At 39.3% G+C, this 19,461-nt stretch overlaps 1 protein-coding gene across 3 annotated transcripts in view; it reads right to left on the bottom strand.

Annotated features, from left to right (window-relative positions):
• SP4 (Sp4 transcription factor) overlaps positions 1-19,461 on the bottom strand; it is an 83,356-nt gene that overhangs the window by 36,179 nt on the left and 27,716 nt on the right. For all 3 annotated transcript variants that reach the window (XM_025379785.1, XM_025379786.1, XM_025379784.1), the window contains exon 4: positions 127-355. In XM_025379785.1, coding sequence (XP_025235570.1) covers positions 127-355 — 229 coding nt within the window. The remainder of the gene's footprint in view (positions 1-126; positions 356-19,461) is intronic.

A 19,461-nucleotide genomic window follows, 5' to 3' on the forward strand; every position in this document is an offset into this window, starting at 1 on the left:
TATATATCAACTTCTAGGCTATGAAGGTAATGAGGTTCTTGTGACCATCATTCCCAGCCAATTACTTGGTTTTAACTCCTGTTTTACGCCTTCCAAATGGACACAGTTGAAAAACAGAGCATTTACCTTCCTTCTCCTTCCCTACAATTAGGACAGGAACAGGCAACTCTTCGAAGCCTCTTGCCAGGTTGTACCTCTTGATCAGAAGTTTGCTGGCCTTGCTGCAAATGCACTTGTGTGAGTTGGTCAGGACTAACAGCACCTATCGTGGCATTAGCAATTCCTCCAACTGCTACAGTTACAGGAGCTATAGTAGCTTGCTGGACTTTTACTCCATCTTGTCCTTGCTGCTGACCTAAAAAGGAAGAAAAAAAAAAAGAAGCATTGTAATGTTTTCTACATCTAAAGAAAGGATTTAAAAAAATTCCATGTGCATAAATTTTTTCTAACAATCTGTAAAGTACAAAAACTAAGGGGTTAATGGCTTATACTATGTCAATCCTTCTAAAATATAGTATTCTTACTTTAGTGGCTCAGGTTGCCTATGTATCTAGATGACGGAACTATATACATAAATCATTTAACCCACTTTGGGACTTAATTTCTCTCTCCATCTATAAAATGAAGATAATAATACTTGCTACTTACCTACTCACTAAAATACTATGAGGATACATGAGTCTAAAAGCATTTTGAGATCCTAAGATAAAAGACGTTATATAAACACAAAGCTTTATTACCATTTCCACAGTAAGCAACATATCTCATCACAACAAGAAAACACAGGAGTGAAAAATCACTAAACAAAGGATTAAGTTTTATGGACATCTTGCATTCCTAAATAGTTTAAACATCTCTTTATTGATTTGACTTTTTTAATTGTATACACAAAGTGGTTTTTAAAATGCAAAACCACCCAAGATTACTACATACTGTCACTGTAATCATAAAAAGACATTTAAGATACTATTACTTTATTCACTCATGTTATATAGCTTACACTTCATTGCTCAGATTAGTATATATACCAGCGTGGCTTCTTCACTTTGGGAAAACTATAATAAATAATGCACAATAAAACAACAAAAAAATGTATTTGCATGGCTTAACATTATCCTGAAATACAATGCTCTTTTTTTTTTTTTTTTTTTGAGAAGGAGTCTTGCTCTGTCACCCAGGCTGGAGTGCAGTAGCACGATCTCAGCTCACTGCAACCTCCACCTCCTGGATTCAAGCAATTCTCCTGCTTCAGCCTCCCTAGTAGCTGGGATGACAGGTGTATGCCAACATGCCCAGCTAGTTTTTTTTGTATTTTTAGTAGAGACAGGGTTTTGCAATGTTTGCCAGGCTAGTCTCAAACTCCTCACCTCAGGTGATTCACCTGCTTCGGCCTCCCAAAGTGCTGGTATTACAGGTGTGAGCCACTGCACCCAGCCTATGATGCCTTATAATTACCTTTTCTTTCACACAGTTCTACATTCTCTCCATCAGATGTGGAAATAACAAGTATGTGAATGGACTGAAAAGAAAATGCCAATTTATGAAAGAATGTTTCCACCTCAGAAAATTGATATAAGTATTAAGTAACTTAATTTATAAATCCTCTACCACAGTGCTGGCACAGAATTGCTCATTACATAGTAGCTACTGTTACTAATTCATCTCTGCTGAGTTCAGGGGCAATACAAGAATAAAATAAGTCACTTTGGGAGGTCGAGACGGAGGATCACAAGGTCAGGAGATCGAGACCATCCTGGTTAACACGGTGAAACCCCGTCTCTACTAAAAATACAAAAAAATTAGTTGGGCATGGTGGCGGGCACCTGTAGTCCCAGCTACTCGCTATTCACAAGGCTGAGGCAGGAGAATGGCGTGAACCCGGGAGGCAGAGCTTACAGTGAGCCGAGATCATGCAGCCTGGGCAACAGAGCGAGACTCCATCCCAAAAAAAAAAGAATAAAATATGCTAGCAGAAATAAACATGCCAGTCCTGCATATAAAATGGTTTCTTTCAGGCCGGGCATGGTGGCTCATGCCTGTAATCCCAGCATTTTCGGAGGCTGAGGTGGGTGAATCACGAGGTCAAGAGATGGAGACCATCCTAGCTAACACAGTGAAACCCCATCTCTACTAAAAAGTCCAGTGATTGCACCACTGCACTTCAACAAAAAATTAGCCAGGTGTGGTTGCACACGCCTGTAGTCCCAGCTACTTGGGAGGCTGAGACGGGGGAATCGCTTGAACCGGGGAGGCAGAGGTTTCAGTGAGTCGAAATTGTGCCACTGCACTCCAGCCTGGGAGACAAGAGCGAGACTCTGTCTCATAAAAAAAAAAAAAAAAAAGGCAGGGGTGGGGGTGGTTATTTCAAAGCTGCATATGTAGTATCTTAAAAGTACGGGGCAACCAACAAGAAGCAATAAAAATTACCAAGTAAGAAAATAGTACACATTTTCTAAACAAAATTAAACCTCTGACTCTCCCAGCCAAAGTCAATCTCACCGTCCTCTGCATATCCACAGCACCCTTAATTCCTTTTGGTAGCACCCATAACTAAGATACACATTAAAAAATACATTTTGTCACTGTTTCAGTAAGGATACAAACCCTCTACTAAAGTTTACATTTTTGTACACCTTTGAATTAGCATGGTGTGGTAAGTAAAGCAATGCAAGTGAAGTCAGAGTTGTAAATTTATGACTGTGCACTCAGGGATCCTCAGTTTCCTCAACTCTAAAACAGTAACACTGACTTCCGTAAAATTTCTGCTCCCTGTCTACTTTAAAGAGCTGTTTCTGAGGATCAAGTTGATTTTCCAGGGGTAAAGGCTACATAAATTATAAAGCAATACATAAACAAAAGGTATAATTATTTTGTTTCAGTGTTTTTGAACACGTATTTAGGAAAACCAGATGCCTTAAGGATGACCGTGGCTACAGAATCTATTCAAACTACTTGTGTACCAAGAAGCACAGTGATACACACACTTTCTGTTTACTCAAAAAAAAAAAAAAAAAAATGCATTTCTAGAAATGAGAGTACTGTCTGAACAAGCACTCTACAAAATCTACAGCATGGTCCCTATGGAGCTGCAGGTATTTTAAGTTGGCAAATACCCTTTACATCCCCTGAAGACACAGGTATTTTCGGCCACAATTTTTTGACTACTTTTCTCATAACATTTATATAACAGTCATTACTTTAAAGGTCGCAATAATATTTAAGATGATCTTTATTTTGGTAAAGAACTGCTAGATGAGTTTCAAGTCAAAGCTAAGTTGGGGGGTGAGGGGTGGGGAAGAACTGCTAGAGATTCCTGATTCCTCTGGTCCCTTGACCATGTCCTTGACATACTCCTCATGCCTCCATATTGTGAGCCTTTCTTTGTTCAATGCCTGAACAACTTGGAAAGTTATTTCAATGAATAATAGAGGCAAATTATATTTGAGTTTGTATATTGAAGCCTGTTAATTGACTTCATCTAGATGTTTCACAGACAGCTAAGTTCAACAACTACTTTATTTCCACTGCCATCAGTAAGCCACCAAACTCCAGAGCAAGACCTCTGAGGTCCCACTTAAGTTTAATTCTATTGCCTTCTCAGACCTCATCTCTATTAGTCTCTCCCTTGCTCACTCTGCACTTGATATACTGGCCTCTCTTCCGGCCCTCAAACAAATCAAGCTCATTTCCTTCTTAGGGACTTTGCACATACTCTCCAGTCTAAGTGGGGATGCCTTTGCATGCAGATCTTTACATAGTTGATTCTTTTGTAATATTCTGGTCTGAGTTCAAATCTCTCCTCTTTAGAAATGCCATTCCTGACCTTCCCATCTAAAAGTGGTTCCCCTCAGTATATCACTGTATCACCACCTAGTTTTGTCTTGTCTTACTTTGTCCTTTTATAATTTGGTCTTCAACTCACTTCATGAAGGTAAAGTGCCATGAAAGTAGGGATCTTGCCTATTGTGTTCCCTGCTGTATCACTAGTATAACAGTGCCTAATAACTCAATAACAATGCCACTCAATAACATATGTTTAATAAATCAAAGTTTAAAAATAAAAAATGATTTCACCTTCCAGTCTTGCTTCTGCTACTGTCCCTGTTTCAGTAAATGCTACTCCCACTCTCCTTATTATCCACACTGAAAACCTTAAAATGTCATCTTTTAGGCTACTTCTTTACTCATTACATCCAGTGATGACCGAATTATGGAGACACTGCTGCATAATAATAGCTCTTACACTAATCTGTTCCCAAGCAAGACTATCATCTTGATCCAAGCCCTTGTTAATCTGTGCCTCTACCAACCTAAATGAAGCTTTCCCTCCTTTCTCATCCTTCAAACTGCTGCCAGAAAAATAAAAAAGTCGTGTTCTGATCGTCTCACTTTCATGCTCAGTAACGTTTAATCATTCTTCCACTGACCAAAGTCTGGCATTCAAAGCACCATACCACGAGGACTTACTTAGCTCCTGCTTCACAGTCTTTCTCCTAATGACCAAATCTATTGTGCATTTTCTCAGTGACCATTACAGGACTGCTCTGCTGCATTTGACACCACACGCCACTCCATCCTTATCCAACATTTACTCTGTGAGCTAACTTCCCACATTTCAGAAACCCCTTCTTCTCTGTTAGCTCCTTTTTGTTTGTTGGGTTTTTTTTTAAGAGATAGGGGTCTTACTCTGCTGCTCAGACTAGTCTTGAACTCCTGGGCTCAAGCAATTCTCCTGCCTTGGACTTCCAAGTAGCTGAGATTACAGGCGTGCACCACCATGTATGGCCTTAGCAATGTTTTAAAATCAGCACTTAAATCTAAATTTATGTCACATTCTTAAAAGATGTATCAGCCAGGTGCGGTGGCTCACACCTGTAATCCCCGCACTTTGGGAGGCAGAGGCAGGAGGATGGCTTGAGCCCAGGAGTTCAAGACCAACCGAGGCAATATAGTGAGACCCCATCTCTTAAAAAAATTAAAAAATTAGTCGGGCATGGTGGCATGTGCCTGTAGTCCCAGCTACTCATGAGACTGAGGTGCTGAGGTGAGAGGATCGCTTGAGCCCTGGGGATCAAGACTTCAGTGAGCCATGATTGCACCACTGCACTTCAACTTTAGCCTAGGTGACAGAGCAAGACCCTCTCAAAAACAAACAAACAAACAAACACCCTCTACTCTTCCTAGGCTACTCTCCAGGGTTCTGATTTTTCATTCTAACTCTCTTCTTGGGGGACCTCATCTACTTTCGTAACTTTTACTGCTATGCATAAGCTGATTATCTCGCAGATCTGTGCCTTCTACTCAGAAGTGTCATACTCCTACTGTCAACTGCCAGTGAACACTTCCACCTCAGATTCCTCACAAGCAATCTAAGAACCAGACAGCTTAGCCCACTTTCCTAATATAGCTCTTTTTCACCATTCAAATAGAAAACTTGGAAGCCATTCTTGATTCCTCTCTATCTTCTTCATCTCTGACAACAAGAGCAACTATTGTTTTTTATCTACTATGTGGTAAGGCACTTTACTGGATGCTTTCCATACATTGTTTCACTTACTCCTCATATCCCTATGGGCTGAATATTACTGTCCCAACTTTTTATTTTTAAGAAATGGAGTCTTGCTCTCTTGCCCAGGCTAGAGTACAGTGGCACAATCATGGCTTACTGTAGCCTCTAACTCTTGGACTCTAGCAATCCTCCTCCCTCTGCCTCCTGAGTAGTTGGGACTACAGATGCATGCCACCACACCTAGTTAATTTTAAAAATTCTTTTAGAGATTATATCTCACTATGTTGCCCATGCTAGAATCAAACTCCTGACCTCAAGCGACCCTCCTGCCTCAGCCTCCCAAATAGCCGGGACTACAGGCACAAGCCATGGCACCCAGCTTACTGTCCCAATTAAGATGAGAAAACTAAGGTTCTGAGGGGTATGTGAAACACCCAGGATCCTAAAATGGAAAAGTGACAGAGCTGGGATTTGAACCCAGGCTTAGCCAACTCAAAAAGCTATTCTCTTTCCACCATACACATTATCTACGTTGATCATAAGTCCCTGTTGAGTCTACCTCTTCAAAATATCTCAAATGTCTTCATCATACCCACTGCTTGCACATTAGTGCAAGCCCTTATCACCATTATGTCAGTTTTGCCCCTAATTATATTCATATTGCAGACCTAGCTCCCCAAAAAGCCAATGGGCCCTCCATACATTCACAATAAGGTCAGTATTTCTTAGCAGAGTACATAAAGTTCTTCATGATCTAACTCTTGCTTAGTTTTATAACTTCATCTCTGGGCACTCCTGCTCCATGCCCACTCTCACCACCACCTACAGTGAACTCCTATCTTCTCTAATGTTCTGTGTCTCCGAACATTTGAGAAATACAGCTGGAATCCAACATATTCTCCCACCCCAAATCTCCATCTCCCTTGGTCTGACAAAAGCCTATTCATCTTTCAGATTTTAGCCTTTAATCCTTCTCTTACCAATGAAACTGCTTTGTAAAATAATTTTTTTAATAACTCAAAATTTCTTGGTATTGTAACTATACATTATGGTGAAACAGACTGAGGATGGCCATTCTTTTATTTTTCTTCCATATTACCAGAGGTAAAACATTACAAGGCTGCTTGGAGTAGCCAAGCCATCTTTCTTACTCCTTTATTGGTTCTGCTTTTTTTTTTTTTTTTTTTAATTTTTTCAAACATAGAAACTGGGCCAAGGTAATGGAGGGGGACAGTTTGTTGGTAGGTAGTAAGATATTTTTTATTTTTTTGAGATGGAGTCTCGCTCTGTTGCCCAGGCTGGAGTGCAGTGGCCAGATCTCAGCTCACTGCAAGCTCCGTCTCCCAGGTTCACGCCATTCTCCTGCCTCAGCCTCCTGAGTAGCTGGGACTACAGGCGCCTGCCACCTCGCCTGGCTAGTTTTTTGTATTTTTTAGTAGAGACGGGGTTTCACCGTGTTAGCCAGGATGGTCTCGATCTCCTGACCTCGTGATCCACCCGTCTCGGCCTCCCAAAGTGCTGGGATTACAGGCTTGAGCCACCGCGCCCGGCTGGTAGTAAGATATTAGAATCACTAACTATTCAACAAGATCTAGCTTGTTGGGCATTTCTTGCTCATTTTCTTTTAGTACCAGTAGTCTTTTGCCTCAGTAGAGAAGTAAAAGTTGAGACGATTTGAATTTAAGCTAACAGGAAGAAAGGAAAGTCAGGTTTAGCTAGTAAAGGAAAAAGGCATATTCCATAAAGAATAACCTAGTTCCCTGGATTGTGAGGCAGGGGCCTATGCCTAAGCCAACAAATTCTGACTTGAATTTTGGTATACGTAGCTCCCTAAGAGACCTCAAGAATTGGCTGAATTAGAATTTAAGTATTTCTGGTCTTGCCAGTAAGATGCCATCTCATTCCATCATAATATTTGTCATAAATTATTTCCAACAAAAGCTGCTCAAAAAACAGGCCATCTGTGTGGTTTTTATGTCATTTGTCCTTTGGCTACCAAAGTTCCTGGCACACTGAAAGTACTTAATGAATGTTTCTTAAATAAAGCGAATGATAATCTAAAATCCATACAAACATAGCAGCTTTCTTATGAAACTCGGCCAGCAGTATATCACAGGACTGCTAGATGACAGCTAGTTTACAATACATATGCACACAGGTGACAAGACAGTAAGAAACCAAATCAAGTGGGTATCTGCTACAATTCCTCCCTGACTCACTGATATGGCAGTCAGATCATTTAGGAGCAGATCCCAGAGCATAACTCTCAACCTTGGTACTGAAACTATGTACTACTCTCTCAAGTATCAGATTTATCCGATGACATTTGCTATCTACATTCAGCAAGGTTTTTTTGAAAAGAGTATTACAAAAATGTTAACTTTAAAAAAGTATAGGCCGGGCGTGGTGGCTCATGACTGTAATCCCAGCACTTTGGGAGGCTGAGGTGGGCGGATCACAAGGTCAGGGGTTTGAGACCAACTAGTCCTAGCCTGGCCAATATGATGAAATCCTGTCTCTACTAAAAATACAAAAAAATTAGCCGGGCATGGTGGCAGGCACCTGTAGTCCCAACTACTCAGGAGGCTGAGACAGGAGAGTCGCTTGAACCTGGGAGGCAGAGGTTGCAGTGAGCCAAGATCTCACCACTGCACTCCAGCCTGGGCAACAAAGCGAGACTCTGTCTTAAAAAAAAAAGGCCGGGCACGGTGGCTCAAGCCTGTAATCGCAGCACTTTGGGAGGCCGAGACGCGCGGATCACGAGGTCAGGAGATCCAGACCATCCTGGCTAACACGGTGAAACCCCGTCTCTAATAAAAAATACAAAAAAAACAAAAAACTAGCCGGGGGAGGTGGCAGGCGCCTGTAGTCCCAGCTACTCGGGAGGCTGAGGCAGGAGAATGGCATAAACCCGGGAGGCGGAGCTTGCAGTGAGCTTGCAGTGTGCACCCAGCCTGGGCGACAAAGTGAGACTCCGTCTAAAAAAAAAAAAAAAAATCATAACTAAACTTGCCATTTAGGGAATAGGCTAAGATTTCTCCCTTTCTCCCTATTTTGATGAAAGTAAATAGTTTAGTATTATAAACACATATGCTTTAAGTTTCTTTTTCTTCTGATTTTAAGAACAAAGCATGCTCATCATAGAAAACTATGAATAAGGAAATTAAGTAATCCAGAAAGTAATTACCCATAGATTACCACTATTATCATTTTGATGTGATGATCTAAGTTCTGTTTTAATCTTTGTTCAGTGCATTCTGATGCTGATACAACTTTACTACATAAAAATTCTGTATTAGCCTCTTTTACTTATTTAATAAGTACTTCTAAGTATTAATATTACGAATTATTTTAATATAGTGGTTGTGCAATATTTCATCGTATACCATAATTTACAAAGCCGTTACTGTACTATTAGATATTTATTTCCAAATACGTGTTATAAGTAACAAAGTAATGAGCAACTTGAACTAAAATATTGTTTATTATTTCCAAGGGATAGTCCTAGAAGTGAGATTACTAAATCAAAGGACATGAAACATTTGTAAGACTATCTAGATTATAAAATTACAGGAGTATATATAAAGAGCTGCATTCATTTACATTTCCACCAGAAGTATGGGGGAGAATGCTGTTTCATCTCATGGAGCAAGAGAAACTCAGTAAAAATTATAAAATCATTTAATAAAAAAATCGGATTATCTCACTGTAGTTTCTAATAGAAGTGATTACTGCTCTCACCTCTAATATTGTATATTTCCTTAAGGTGCAAGCCAATGTAGTAAGGCAAGAAATAACAAATCTATATAAGCAATAAAGACTGAAAAGGAAGTAACGAAACTGTCATGATTTACAAAAGATATAATTGCGTTATTTAGAAAACTATAGAAAAATCAACAAATTATTATAATATGACACCCGGCCATCAGCAAGATGACCAAATACAAGATCAACATAAAAAAGCAACAGTTCCCAGCCATATAAGCAACAAGCACTTGAAAAAGAAAAAAAGCAAAACAAAACAATTTCTTTCATAATAGCAACAATAACCACAAATACCTGAGAAATCAGTCTAATTAGAAATATGCAAGATCTTGAGGCAGATTTAATAAAGGATATAAAACAAGACCTCAATAGAGAGAAACATATGTTCTTGGATAGGAAGAATCATTAAACTAAATGTGTCAATTCTTCCAAAATTATTCTATGAAGTGAATACAATCACAAATTTAATTCGAAACTTTTCCATGAAACTCTGCTAATCTGACATGTGAAAAATCAAGTAAGAAAACTCTGAAAAAGCAGAATAGTAGAATAAAGATATGTTATGCAGCTACAGTAATTAAAATAAGGAGCTGTCAGCTTAGGAATAGGGACAGAAATGAACACACAGTTTAAAACAGATGTGTGTGTGTACGCAAAATAATCCAACTGTGCCTTATTTCTTCTTTTGGAAAAGACGATTTGCAAGGTTTTTTCTTATAGTAAATAGTAAGTAACATTACTCTGTAAGTAAGATAGATCTGCAAATTTGAAAAACAAAACAAAACTACTTATCTGCCTATAAATAAACTCACCTACCAATAAACTGAAAATGACTATTTAATAATAGTCATACAGCAGGTTCAAAGTACATGTGTTTCTTAATAACGTTTTGTGCATATAACCTAGGGAACAAGGTTTTCTAAGAGAACTGATCAGGAAAAACAAAAACTGCTGACTTCTATGATACAAAACTTGCCATGGGGGCCAGTGGCATTTTTTCTGTTCTGAATAATACTAAAATGATTCTTAACTGAGCCTACTTAGATTGACTTCCTTTACAGATTAAACTTGGAATCTGCCTAAGCAAATGTCTAAGGTCCTCTCAAAGAATATGTCTCCTAACATTGCAAATAACTTTCAATAAACACACTCTAAAATAGGATTTGGTTTACATAATGATCTGACTTAAAATAAGCAAGGAGGCTGTATATTCCTAAACATAAAAAGATAACCAAATATGCTTAGGGCTGGAGAGGATAGAGAGGAGAAATGGGGAATGACTGCTAATAAGGGTTTCTTTATGAGGTCATGTGAATGTTCTAAAACTAGATTGTGGTGAAAGCTGCAAAACTCTACCAATATACCAAAAGCCATTGAATATACACTTAAAGTTGTTGTATAATATGGTATGTGTATATATAAATAAAGTTGTTTTTTTAAAAGTAACTAGATTTAAAAAGAAATTTTTTTTTAAATTCTACTTTTGTTGGCTATGAGTACCTTTAAGCCAGTGGTTCCCAAAAGGAGGTAATTTTGCCTTCCAGGAGATACTTAGCAATGTCTGGAGACATTTTTGGTCGTCACAAAGTGTGATATTACTAGTATATAGTGAGTAGAGGCCTGGGATGCTGCTAAACATCTTACAAGGCACAAAACATATCCCAAAAACAAAGAATTGCCTGGCCTAAAATGTCAATAATGCTGAGGTTAAGAAATTCACTGAAACTCAGCATTGGAATAACTCAACTAACATTTATGCCTATCATTCATATCATTATAAACAGCTGTAACAAAATATATGAAAAATTAAAATATGGTACATTTGTGTGATCCCTATAAAAACTACATGAGTCTCCACAAAAACAGAAACTATATGACTCTGAATTAAAGCCTTTGAAAAGAGAGCTATACAAATTTGGGAATAGGCTGTGACAGTTTTGACAGACATATGACTAGAGAGATTCCATGGTACAGTGGTGGTAAAAAAAAAATCCTTGACTGGAAAATTATGCTTATTAATTATAAAATACTTCTTTGCCTTATGCAAGAGCTTCAATGACCTGTTTTCCTACAGATGAACTACAAATGAAAATACTAAGAAACAACTGAGTACCTTCTGTATCTCTTAAATGAAGGTGAACCATATTAGCCAATGACTTCCAGGACTATTTACATACTATGGGTCACGTACAATCTGTGAACCAATCCTGAGTTACTGAACAGGCACAACAGTTTAGTAGAGCCAGTTTAAATAGAACTTTCACGTCAAGCAGACCTGTTTCTGAGTTCTGATTCTCACTGCAGTTTCTTCCTTTGAGGACCTGGGAGCTGTAGGAGTTGACTGAAACAGTGTATATAGCACACATCTTAGCATAATGTCTGGAATGTGATAAATACTCAAGAGAAATGTTGACTACAGTAAAACAAACTGCAAACATATTAAGTACAAATACTTAACAGCCATTCACATTTCCTTAACTCCTAGCACTTTGGATGTGAACTTAGTATACAAGTGAGATTTATTTATTCAGCAAACATCTACTGAGTACCTGCTATGTGCTTAATGCTGCTGGAGAAATGATAAATAAGATCTGACCAGAAGCCCTCACCTGTAGGGAAGACACACTCAAATAAATAACTATAATATGTACAATAACAAAAATGTGCATAAAATGCTTACTTAATAGAGAGGACAGTGATTTACTGTCAAAAAAAAAAAAAAAAACAATGAAGGCTTCACAGAGGAGATGAAACCACTGATGGGTGGAAAGAAAAAAGGCAAATGGGGAAGGCAGTGGGAAGGCTATATTTAAAGGCATAACCCTGAGACAGCATACCACTGGAGTAAAGTTCAAGGAAGTGAGGGGGCTAAAGATGGGGTTGGAAGGATAGATCAGGAAGGGCCTTAATTTTTTTTTTTTTTTAAGAGACAGGGTCTCACTTTGTTGCCCAGGCTGCAGTGCAGTAGTGCAATCATAGCTCACTGTAATCTCAAACCCCTAGGCTCAAGAAATCATCCTACATCAGCCCTCTCAAGTAGGACAACAGACAAGTGCCACCATACCCAGCTAAATTTTTTATTGGGACAGGATCTTGCTATGTTGTCCAGGCTGTCAATTTCTTAAAGAAGGGACTTTCTGGGATAGGAGAGAGGGAATCCTTGTTAAGGTATTATGCCCATCCTTCCCATCCCCAATCCAGAATAGCTGCCACACAATAATTATTTGCATTTACTCAATTTACTAAATGGTTAGAATTGAACTAAACTACTTTACACTTATACTTTGTCCAATGCTCTCTTCTAAGACTTGGAGAGGTTATGTACATTTCCCAGATTACGCAGCTGCTATTAAGTTGTAAAGACAAGATGTGGACCTAGGTCAGCCTGAATCCAGAGCCCTACACTCTTTCCCAGTTGCCTATATTCTCTCTTTGTGCACTAAGGATATTATTTGGACTTTGGAGGCAACAGGGAGTTAGTGGTAAACATAGTAACACCTGTCTATCAATCCTAATGCCTGAAGGTATTGCTCTTAACTTCCCTGAGCTAGGAAGGAAAGGCAACTCTAGTCATCTGGTGTTAGAGAGAAAAGCTTAGGAAAACAAAGACATACACTCCTCTTTAATATCTAGTTATTTCTATTTATTCTAATCTTGCTCCAGATAACTGTCAACTATTCTCAACTCTGTTTATGTTGAAGAAATCCTTCCTAGCCGACAAACCCTAGAAAGATCTGAATACTTTTCTTAAATAGAATTTGCAATATTTAAAACAACAACAAAAAACTTTCTAATTTTCCCTCATTCTATGTTGAATCACATTTGCCTAAGTTGATGGTGAAAAATAAATCAAAAAAGGAAAATCTGGCTAATTCTTTTTTTTTTTTTTTTTTTTTTTTTTTTTTGAGACGGAGTCTCGCTCTGCCGCCCAGGCTGGAGTGCAGCGGAGCGATCTCGGCTCACTGCAAGCTCCGCCTCCCGGGTTCACGCCATTCCCCTGCCTCAGCCTCCGAGTAGCTGGGACTACAGGCGCCCGCCACCACGCCCGGCTAATTTTTTGTATTTTTAGTAGAGACGGGGTTGCACGATTTTAGCCAGGATGGTCTCGATCTCCTGACCTCGTGATCCGCCTGTCTCGGCCTCCCAAAGTGCTGGGATTACAGGCGTGAGCCACCGCGCCCGGCCTTAAATCTGGCTAATTCTATGTGAAATTTTAAATAATCTTTAAAAGTTTTAAAGCTACTTTCAGTCCTTTAGATGTATAATGAGTCACCACAGTAGTAATGCATTTATAGCCTCTATCACCAACTTTTATTCTACACTGGGCTCTATTACCTCTTCAGTTTTTCTAATTTACATTACCTGAGCCATCACTGTTGCTTGGTAACCTTTCATTCATCCTATAGTTGGCAATGTACATAGCCCTTCACTGGCTGTTCCAGTTTTTTTCCCTCTGTCCTCAAATCCTCATTTCCCTTCCTTGCACCTTACAATCTGTAGATGATTTTGCCTTCTAATTTACTGAGAAGTCACTCAGAAGTATCTTTATTCTCCCTTCTATTATCAGCATCAGCATCTGACTAGTTCTCCAAATGTTGACTCATCTTTTTAAAATCTCATTTTAGAAGCACTTTCACCTGGGTGACAGACCCCATCTCAAAAAAAAAAAAAAGTTATATATCAGTGCTGTCCAATATGACAGCCTCTTGCCACATGTGGTTATTACCACTTTAAATGTAGTTAATCCAACTGAGGAAATAAATTTTTAATTTTAATTAATTTTAGGTTTATAAGCCACATGAGACCAGGGGCTTTCATACTGAACAACACAGTTCTTAGGTCTCATCAAATGATTCAAACACAAAACCTGCTGAACTTTTCTCAATACTCTCAAGTCAACATTCAATACCATCTGAGATTCCTCTTACCTGCTGACATATTACCCTGTTCTCTATTTCTCTGATGGTTCTCACTTTTCTTAACTTTCTGCTTTTGGCCCCCAAAGACTAGGTGTAACCCTAAGTTCAGTTCTCATAATTCTCCAATCAAATGCAACATTGTCTGCCTCAATTTCATACGCTGCCATAATATCAACCATCATCTCCACGCAAAAGACTTTCAAATCTAGACTGTTGATTCTGATCTCTTCTCAGCCCCAATCTCCAGATACAAACCAGACACTTTCAATATACTATTAGCTCAGACTTATTAACAAATATCAAAATTCAGGTTCATCACTTTCATTTTCTAAAAGTCATTTCTTTGAATGGCACAAGCACTTTCATGGTCATCCAGATTCAAAATCTACAGAATTACCCTTAAAATGTTTTTCCTCTCTCCTTTCATACATCAAATCTTGTCTTTTTTATTTTTATTTAAGACTCTTGAGAACCACATACTTTACAGTGAAGTTCGGATTTCCCATCACTGATATCTAAGTCAATACTATGGTCCCGAAACTAGCTTCCCCATTTCTCCTATGTCTGTTAAAAAATAAAACTAATTTGCTTGGGCAACATGGCAAAACCCCATCTCTACAAAATACAAAAATTAGCTGGGCATGGTGGCAGCACACCTGCAGTCTCAGCTACTTGGGAGGCTGAGGTGGGAGGACTGCTTGAGCCTGGGAGGTGGAGGTTGCAGCAAGCCAAGATCACCCCACTGCACTGCCTGGGTAACAGAGTGAGACACTGTCTTTAAAAAACAAACAAACAAAAAAAACTAAAACACTACTTTATAAATGAAACTTCCTGTCCCCTACCCCTCAAAAATACACACATTCACATATCCTTTTCACCTGTCCTTGGTCTGACATTGCCATTCTACAATCAAACTTCTACCAACCTTGAGAACTTCATTTTCTAACATTCTCCTCAAAGTCTCCACTACAACTTTAAAGGTCTATCCATTCTTTCTGAAATACACAAAGCATATTCCAACTTCCTATCTTTTGTACAATGCCTTCCTTCTTTATTCCTGTTAGGGCTCTCCTTTTCTCAAAGAATCAGTTCAAGCCTCCCAGGCTTCATGGAGCCTTTTATTTCTGCCCTGGCTCTCAGAGGATTCATCTTACTCTTAATTTTAATATTACCATCTTTTACTATTCATCTCTCTTTTAGCATATACCACTTGTATTACACTTCTATGCATTATCTTTTATTTTAATGAATATTCTGTCTCCTCAATTGGAACATAAGCTTTTAGAAGGCAAAGACTTCTACCTTTATGCTCTCAGAACTTAGCCCTGTGATTACACCTAGTAGGAATTTAAGGAATAAATCACAAAGAAATGGATATGCAGTTGAGAAGTGGTAAGAGGACAAAGTTAGTAAACAGGACCACTAACAATTAAACGGATAAAATAGGAAATAATGGTAAAAAGCAATCTGCCATGACAGCAGAAAATATGAGCAAAGGCAATCACAGAATCATGTATTAGTGTACTAACCATCTAAAAACAGTATAATCCTATTACAGTGATCATCAAACCATTCTTGGGACTTTTCTGTTTTATAGGCGGTTCATCCAAACAAGTAATGCTCAAAATATATTACTTGGGTAAAACACACAGTTTATGGTTAATATCTTTCCCCTCTACCTAGTATTTATTTTAATGGAATCTGATATACCAAGGCAAGCTGGCAGCTTGTGTAGGTGGGTATAAGAATTCCCAAAACATGGTGGCTCATGCCTGTTATCCCAGCACTTTGGGAGGCTGAGGCAGGTGGATCACGAGGTCAGGAGATCGAGACCAGCCTGGCTAACACGGTGAAATCCTGTCTCTACTAAAAATACACAAAGTTAGCCAGGTGTGGTGGTACATGCCTGTAGTCCCAGCTACTCAGGAGGCTGAGGCAGGAGAATCGCTTGAATGCGGGAGGCAGAGGTTGCAGTGAGCTGAGATTGCACCACTGCACTCCAGCCTGGTGACAGAGTGAGACTCTGTGTCAAAAAAAAAAAGAATTCCTAGAACATTACAATGATAACTTCAATTCTATAGAAGTTTAAATCAGTCCAGCTCTGAAAATACAGAACTAATGCTCAGTGCTAAGAGGGTACAGTATGCCCTGTCAGTTCTTAGGGTCATAGCTTAAAATAGTTGCATAGTTTAGGGCCAAGAGAGGTTGGTCCAACACTGTTAAGTGTCATGGATCAGTCTAACTCCATAGATGGCTATTTTAAGCTGCATCTCTAAACAGCAAATTGAACAACCAGGAAATACTAGATTTCTACATTCAAGTGTAAATGAACTAGCTACAAATTTTTCTCTAAAAGTGTGTGTGTGTGTGTGTTGGGGGGGTGCCATCTAAGAACCATCCTGCATGTTCTACCAAGCAATCCAGATCTATCTTCAGTAGTACGGAATTCAGCTTTTCACCTCCAATTAAGGTGAAAAAAGTATGAGCACTTATTGGGGGAAAAGGAGGATTTTAAAAAATTATTGTATTAACTTTCTTGGACACAAATGACTTTTGGCATTTCTGTGGTGAAGGGAGAAGAAATGAGAACACAGGCAAAGAAAATGTTTCATTCACTTATGTGATGAATTCACAATATGATTTTTTAAAACTCATTTACAGAAATAAACTGGCTGGACGCAGTGGCTCACGGCTGTACCCCCAGCACTTTGGGAGGCTGAGGCAGGTGGATCACCTGAGGTCAGGAGTTCAAGACCAGCCTGGCCAACATAGTGAAACTCTGCCTTTACAAAAATTCAAAAATCAGCCAGGCATGATGGTGGGTGCCTGTAATCCCAGCTACTCGGGAGGCTGGGGTGGAAGAATCGCTTGAACCCAGGAGGCAAAGGTTGCAGTAAGCCAAGATTGTGCCATTGTACTCCAGCCTGGGCGACAGAATAAGACTCCACTCCCCCCGCCCCCACCAAAAAAAAGACATAAACCTTGACAGAAAAACTGCACTTGATGGAAAAGACTTATTTAAATAATTTAAAGACATGGTCAGACAAGAAATGAACTTCACTGTAAAGCTATAATCAAAGCCAAATCCTTTTAACAAATGATCGCTGCATTTCTTCTTTGAAAGTTATAAGAACTCTTAAGAATAATTTAGCCTTTTAATTTCATCACAATAAACCCCCAAAAGACCATGAATTTATAATACCTATATTATTATTTCTAAAATTAGTGATGTATTATATTAATTGCTCATAGCTAAGATAGTTCCAGATTATTTCTACGTATGTGCAACTGCACTCCAGCTTGGCCAACAGAGCAAGACCCCAACTCCTAAACACAAACACACACATGCATACACACACACACACCCCTAATAAAAAAAATAAGCAGCAGTGGGTCATGGTCATACCGCTTACCCCTTTGTCACACTGGGGGATTTAATTATTATTTTGTATTGCTATGTTGTTGGTTCCTTTGAAAAACTCAATGTGCTTCATCATCTTAGCAGACAATGATCTGTTAATGATCAAAAATACTCTTGGCCTGCTTACTCTAGATGATTCTGAAAAGGAAAGGAACATGCAATTGTTCTTATTTCTAGATACAGTAAAAACTATAAATGTATAAAAAATGGAACCAAATAATTAAATACAAAGCAAGTTTTTTTCCAACAGAGCTTCATCTACTCAGTCAAGTATTCATTAAGCACCAAACACATGCAAGGCACAATCTATACACTGGAGGAAGCAAAGATGATAGCACTACTGAAGTGTCAGAGGTAGTATAACGAACCATTACTTAGCTACCATTTATACTGTGTTTTCCATTACAAAAGCTGAAAGTTGTAGCAATAAGAGCATCTCAGGGCCTCATGCAGACCAAGTATAAGAGTTGGCAAGAAAAAGGAAATCTGACAGGGAATGGATGATTTAAAAAAAAAAACTCCCTGAGTTTCCAAACCAGATTATTCTTTATCATTCTCCTATGATAAAAGGTTGTACTATAAAGTTGCTAAATGCTTTACTCAATATAGTAATAAAAAAAACAAAAACAAACTTGTTTTATTTAGGAAGTTACAGGCTCCCTGGGGAGCAGATACATACTTTGGCGCCATGTGACTCGGATATGTTTCCCAGTGGTAAGATACCTCTACGTCTTGCCTTCTTATACTGGAGGCATTCAACCCCTGTACAAGGTTTTCCTCTTCTTTCACTCTCCTGCTTACTAACCAACCCCCAGAATGATTCCTCTTGGCCACAGTGGCTCTGCTTCCCCTCCACTGGGCATCATGATCTCTCAGCTCACCCTGACAGATAGCTTGCGGGGATAGGAAGGACCCTGGGATCCACACGAGGCAGACCTGAGACATTTTATTTGAAAAAGCAGAGGAAATTCCAGACGTATCACTGACAGGAGGCTTGTGAGAATGGTAAGGCTAAAGCCTAAGACTGTGTGCCATCTGGGATTTCCTCTGTTTTTTCAACTAAAATCGGCTCTTTCCCAAAAACTCACACCAACTTTTCTCCTGTTTTCCCTGTGGGTATTCTGAAATGGCCTTGCACACCCGCCAGACCGCCTGCCTCAGGGGCAAGTCTGCCTCTTCCTTTTCACTTCACATGCCACCTGACTTCTTAAACACACACTCCGTTATTCATGTGTCCGCAGCTCTTGCTGTGTGTGTAGCAGCAGACAGGGGCTCCCTTATGGATATTCCAAGATTTATACTTGTTTTTACCCTACCAGCTCAGATGACCTCCAACCCTTTCTGTCTGTTGGTACACTGCTAAGACTAACACTAATTGGAACCCCGGCTCTGCCAGCTTCTTATGATTTACCATATATCTTTTGTTCCTGTTAATGCCCCAGGGCCAAGTGTTCCAGTGGCTTTTGAAGCAGTTTGCCTGCCTGCACAGGGCCTCACTCTGAGGCCCTTTAAGGACCTTACCCGCTTGCGTTTTTGGAGTTAGCAACTCTTTGGGATGAGAAGAATATTCTTTTGCCATTTGTGAGTTCTTACCCCAAGCCCAAGTCCTCCAGAGGTTCCTCCTTTAGGTCAAGAGGACCAATAAATGTTGCCCTCTCGAATCCAAGGGCTGCTGTTTTTGCAAGCATATGAAGGCTTTCCATGAGTATTCCTCTCGCTTCTTCCCACTTCCTCCTGTAGCCTCCATTTCAGCAATTACTTCCATGACCTTCCCAATATGCATCAAGATCTTCAGGGTCATATTTGAAGAGAGGGAAGTCTAGCCCCTTGTGGGAGTTAGCTGGAAA

The sequence above is a fragment of the Theropithecus gelada genome, chromosome 3 (assembly GCF_003255815.1).
Source record: "Theropithecus gelada isolate Dixy chromosome 3, Tgel_1.0, whole genome shotgun sequence".
Taxonomy (NCBI): Eukaryota; Metazoa; Chordata; class Mammalia; order Primates; family Cercopithecidae; genus Theropithecus; species Theropithecus gelada.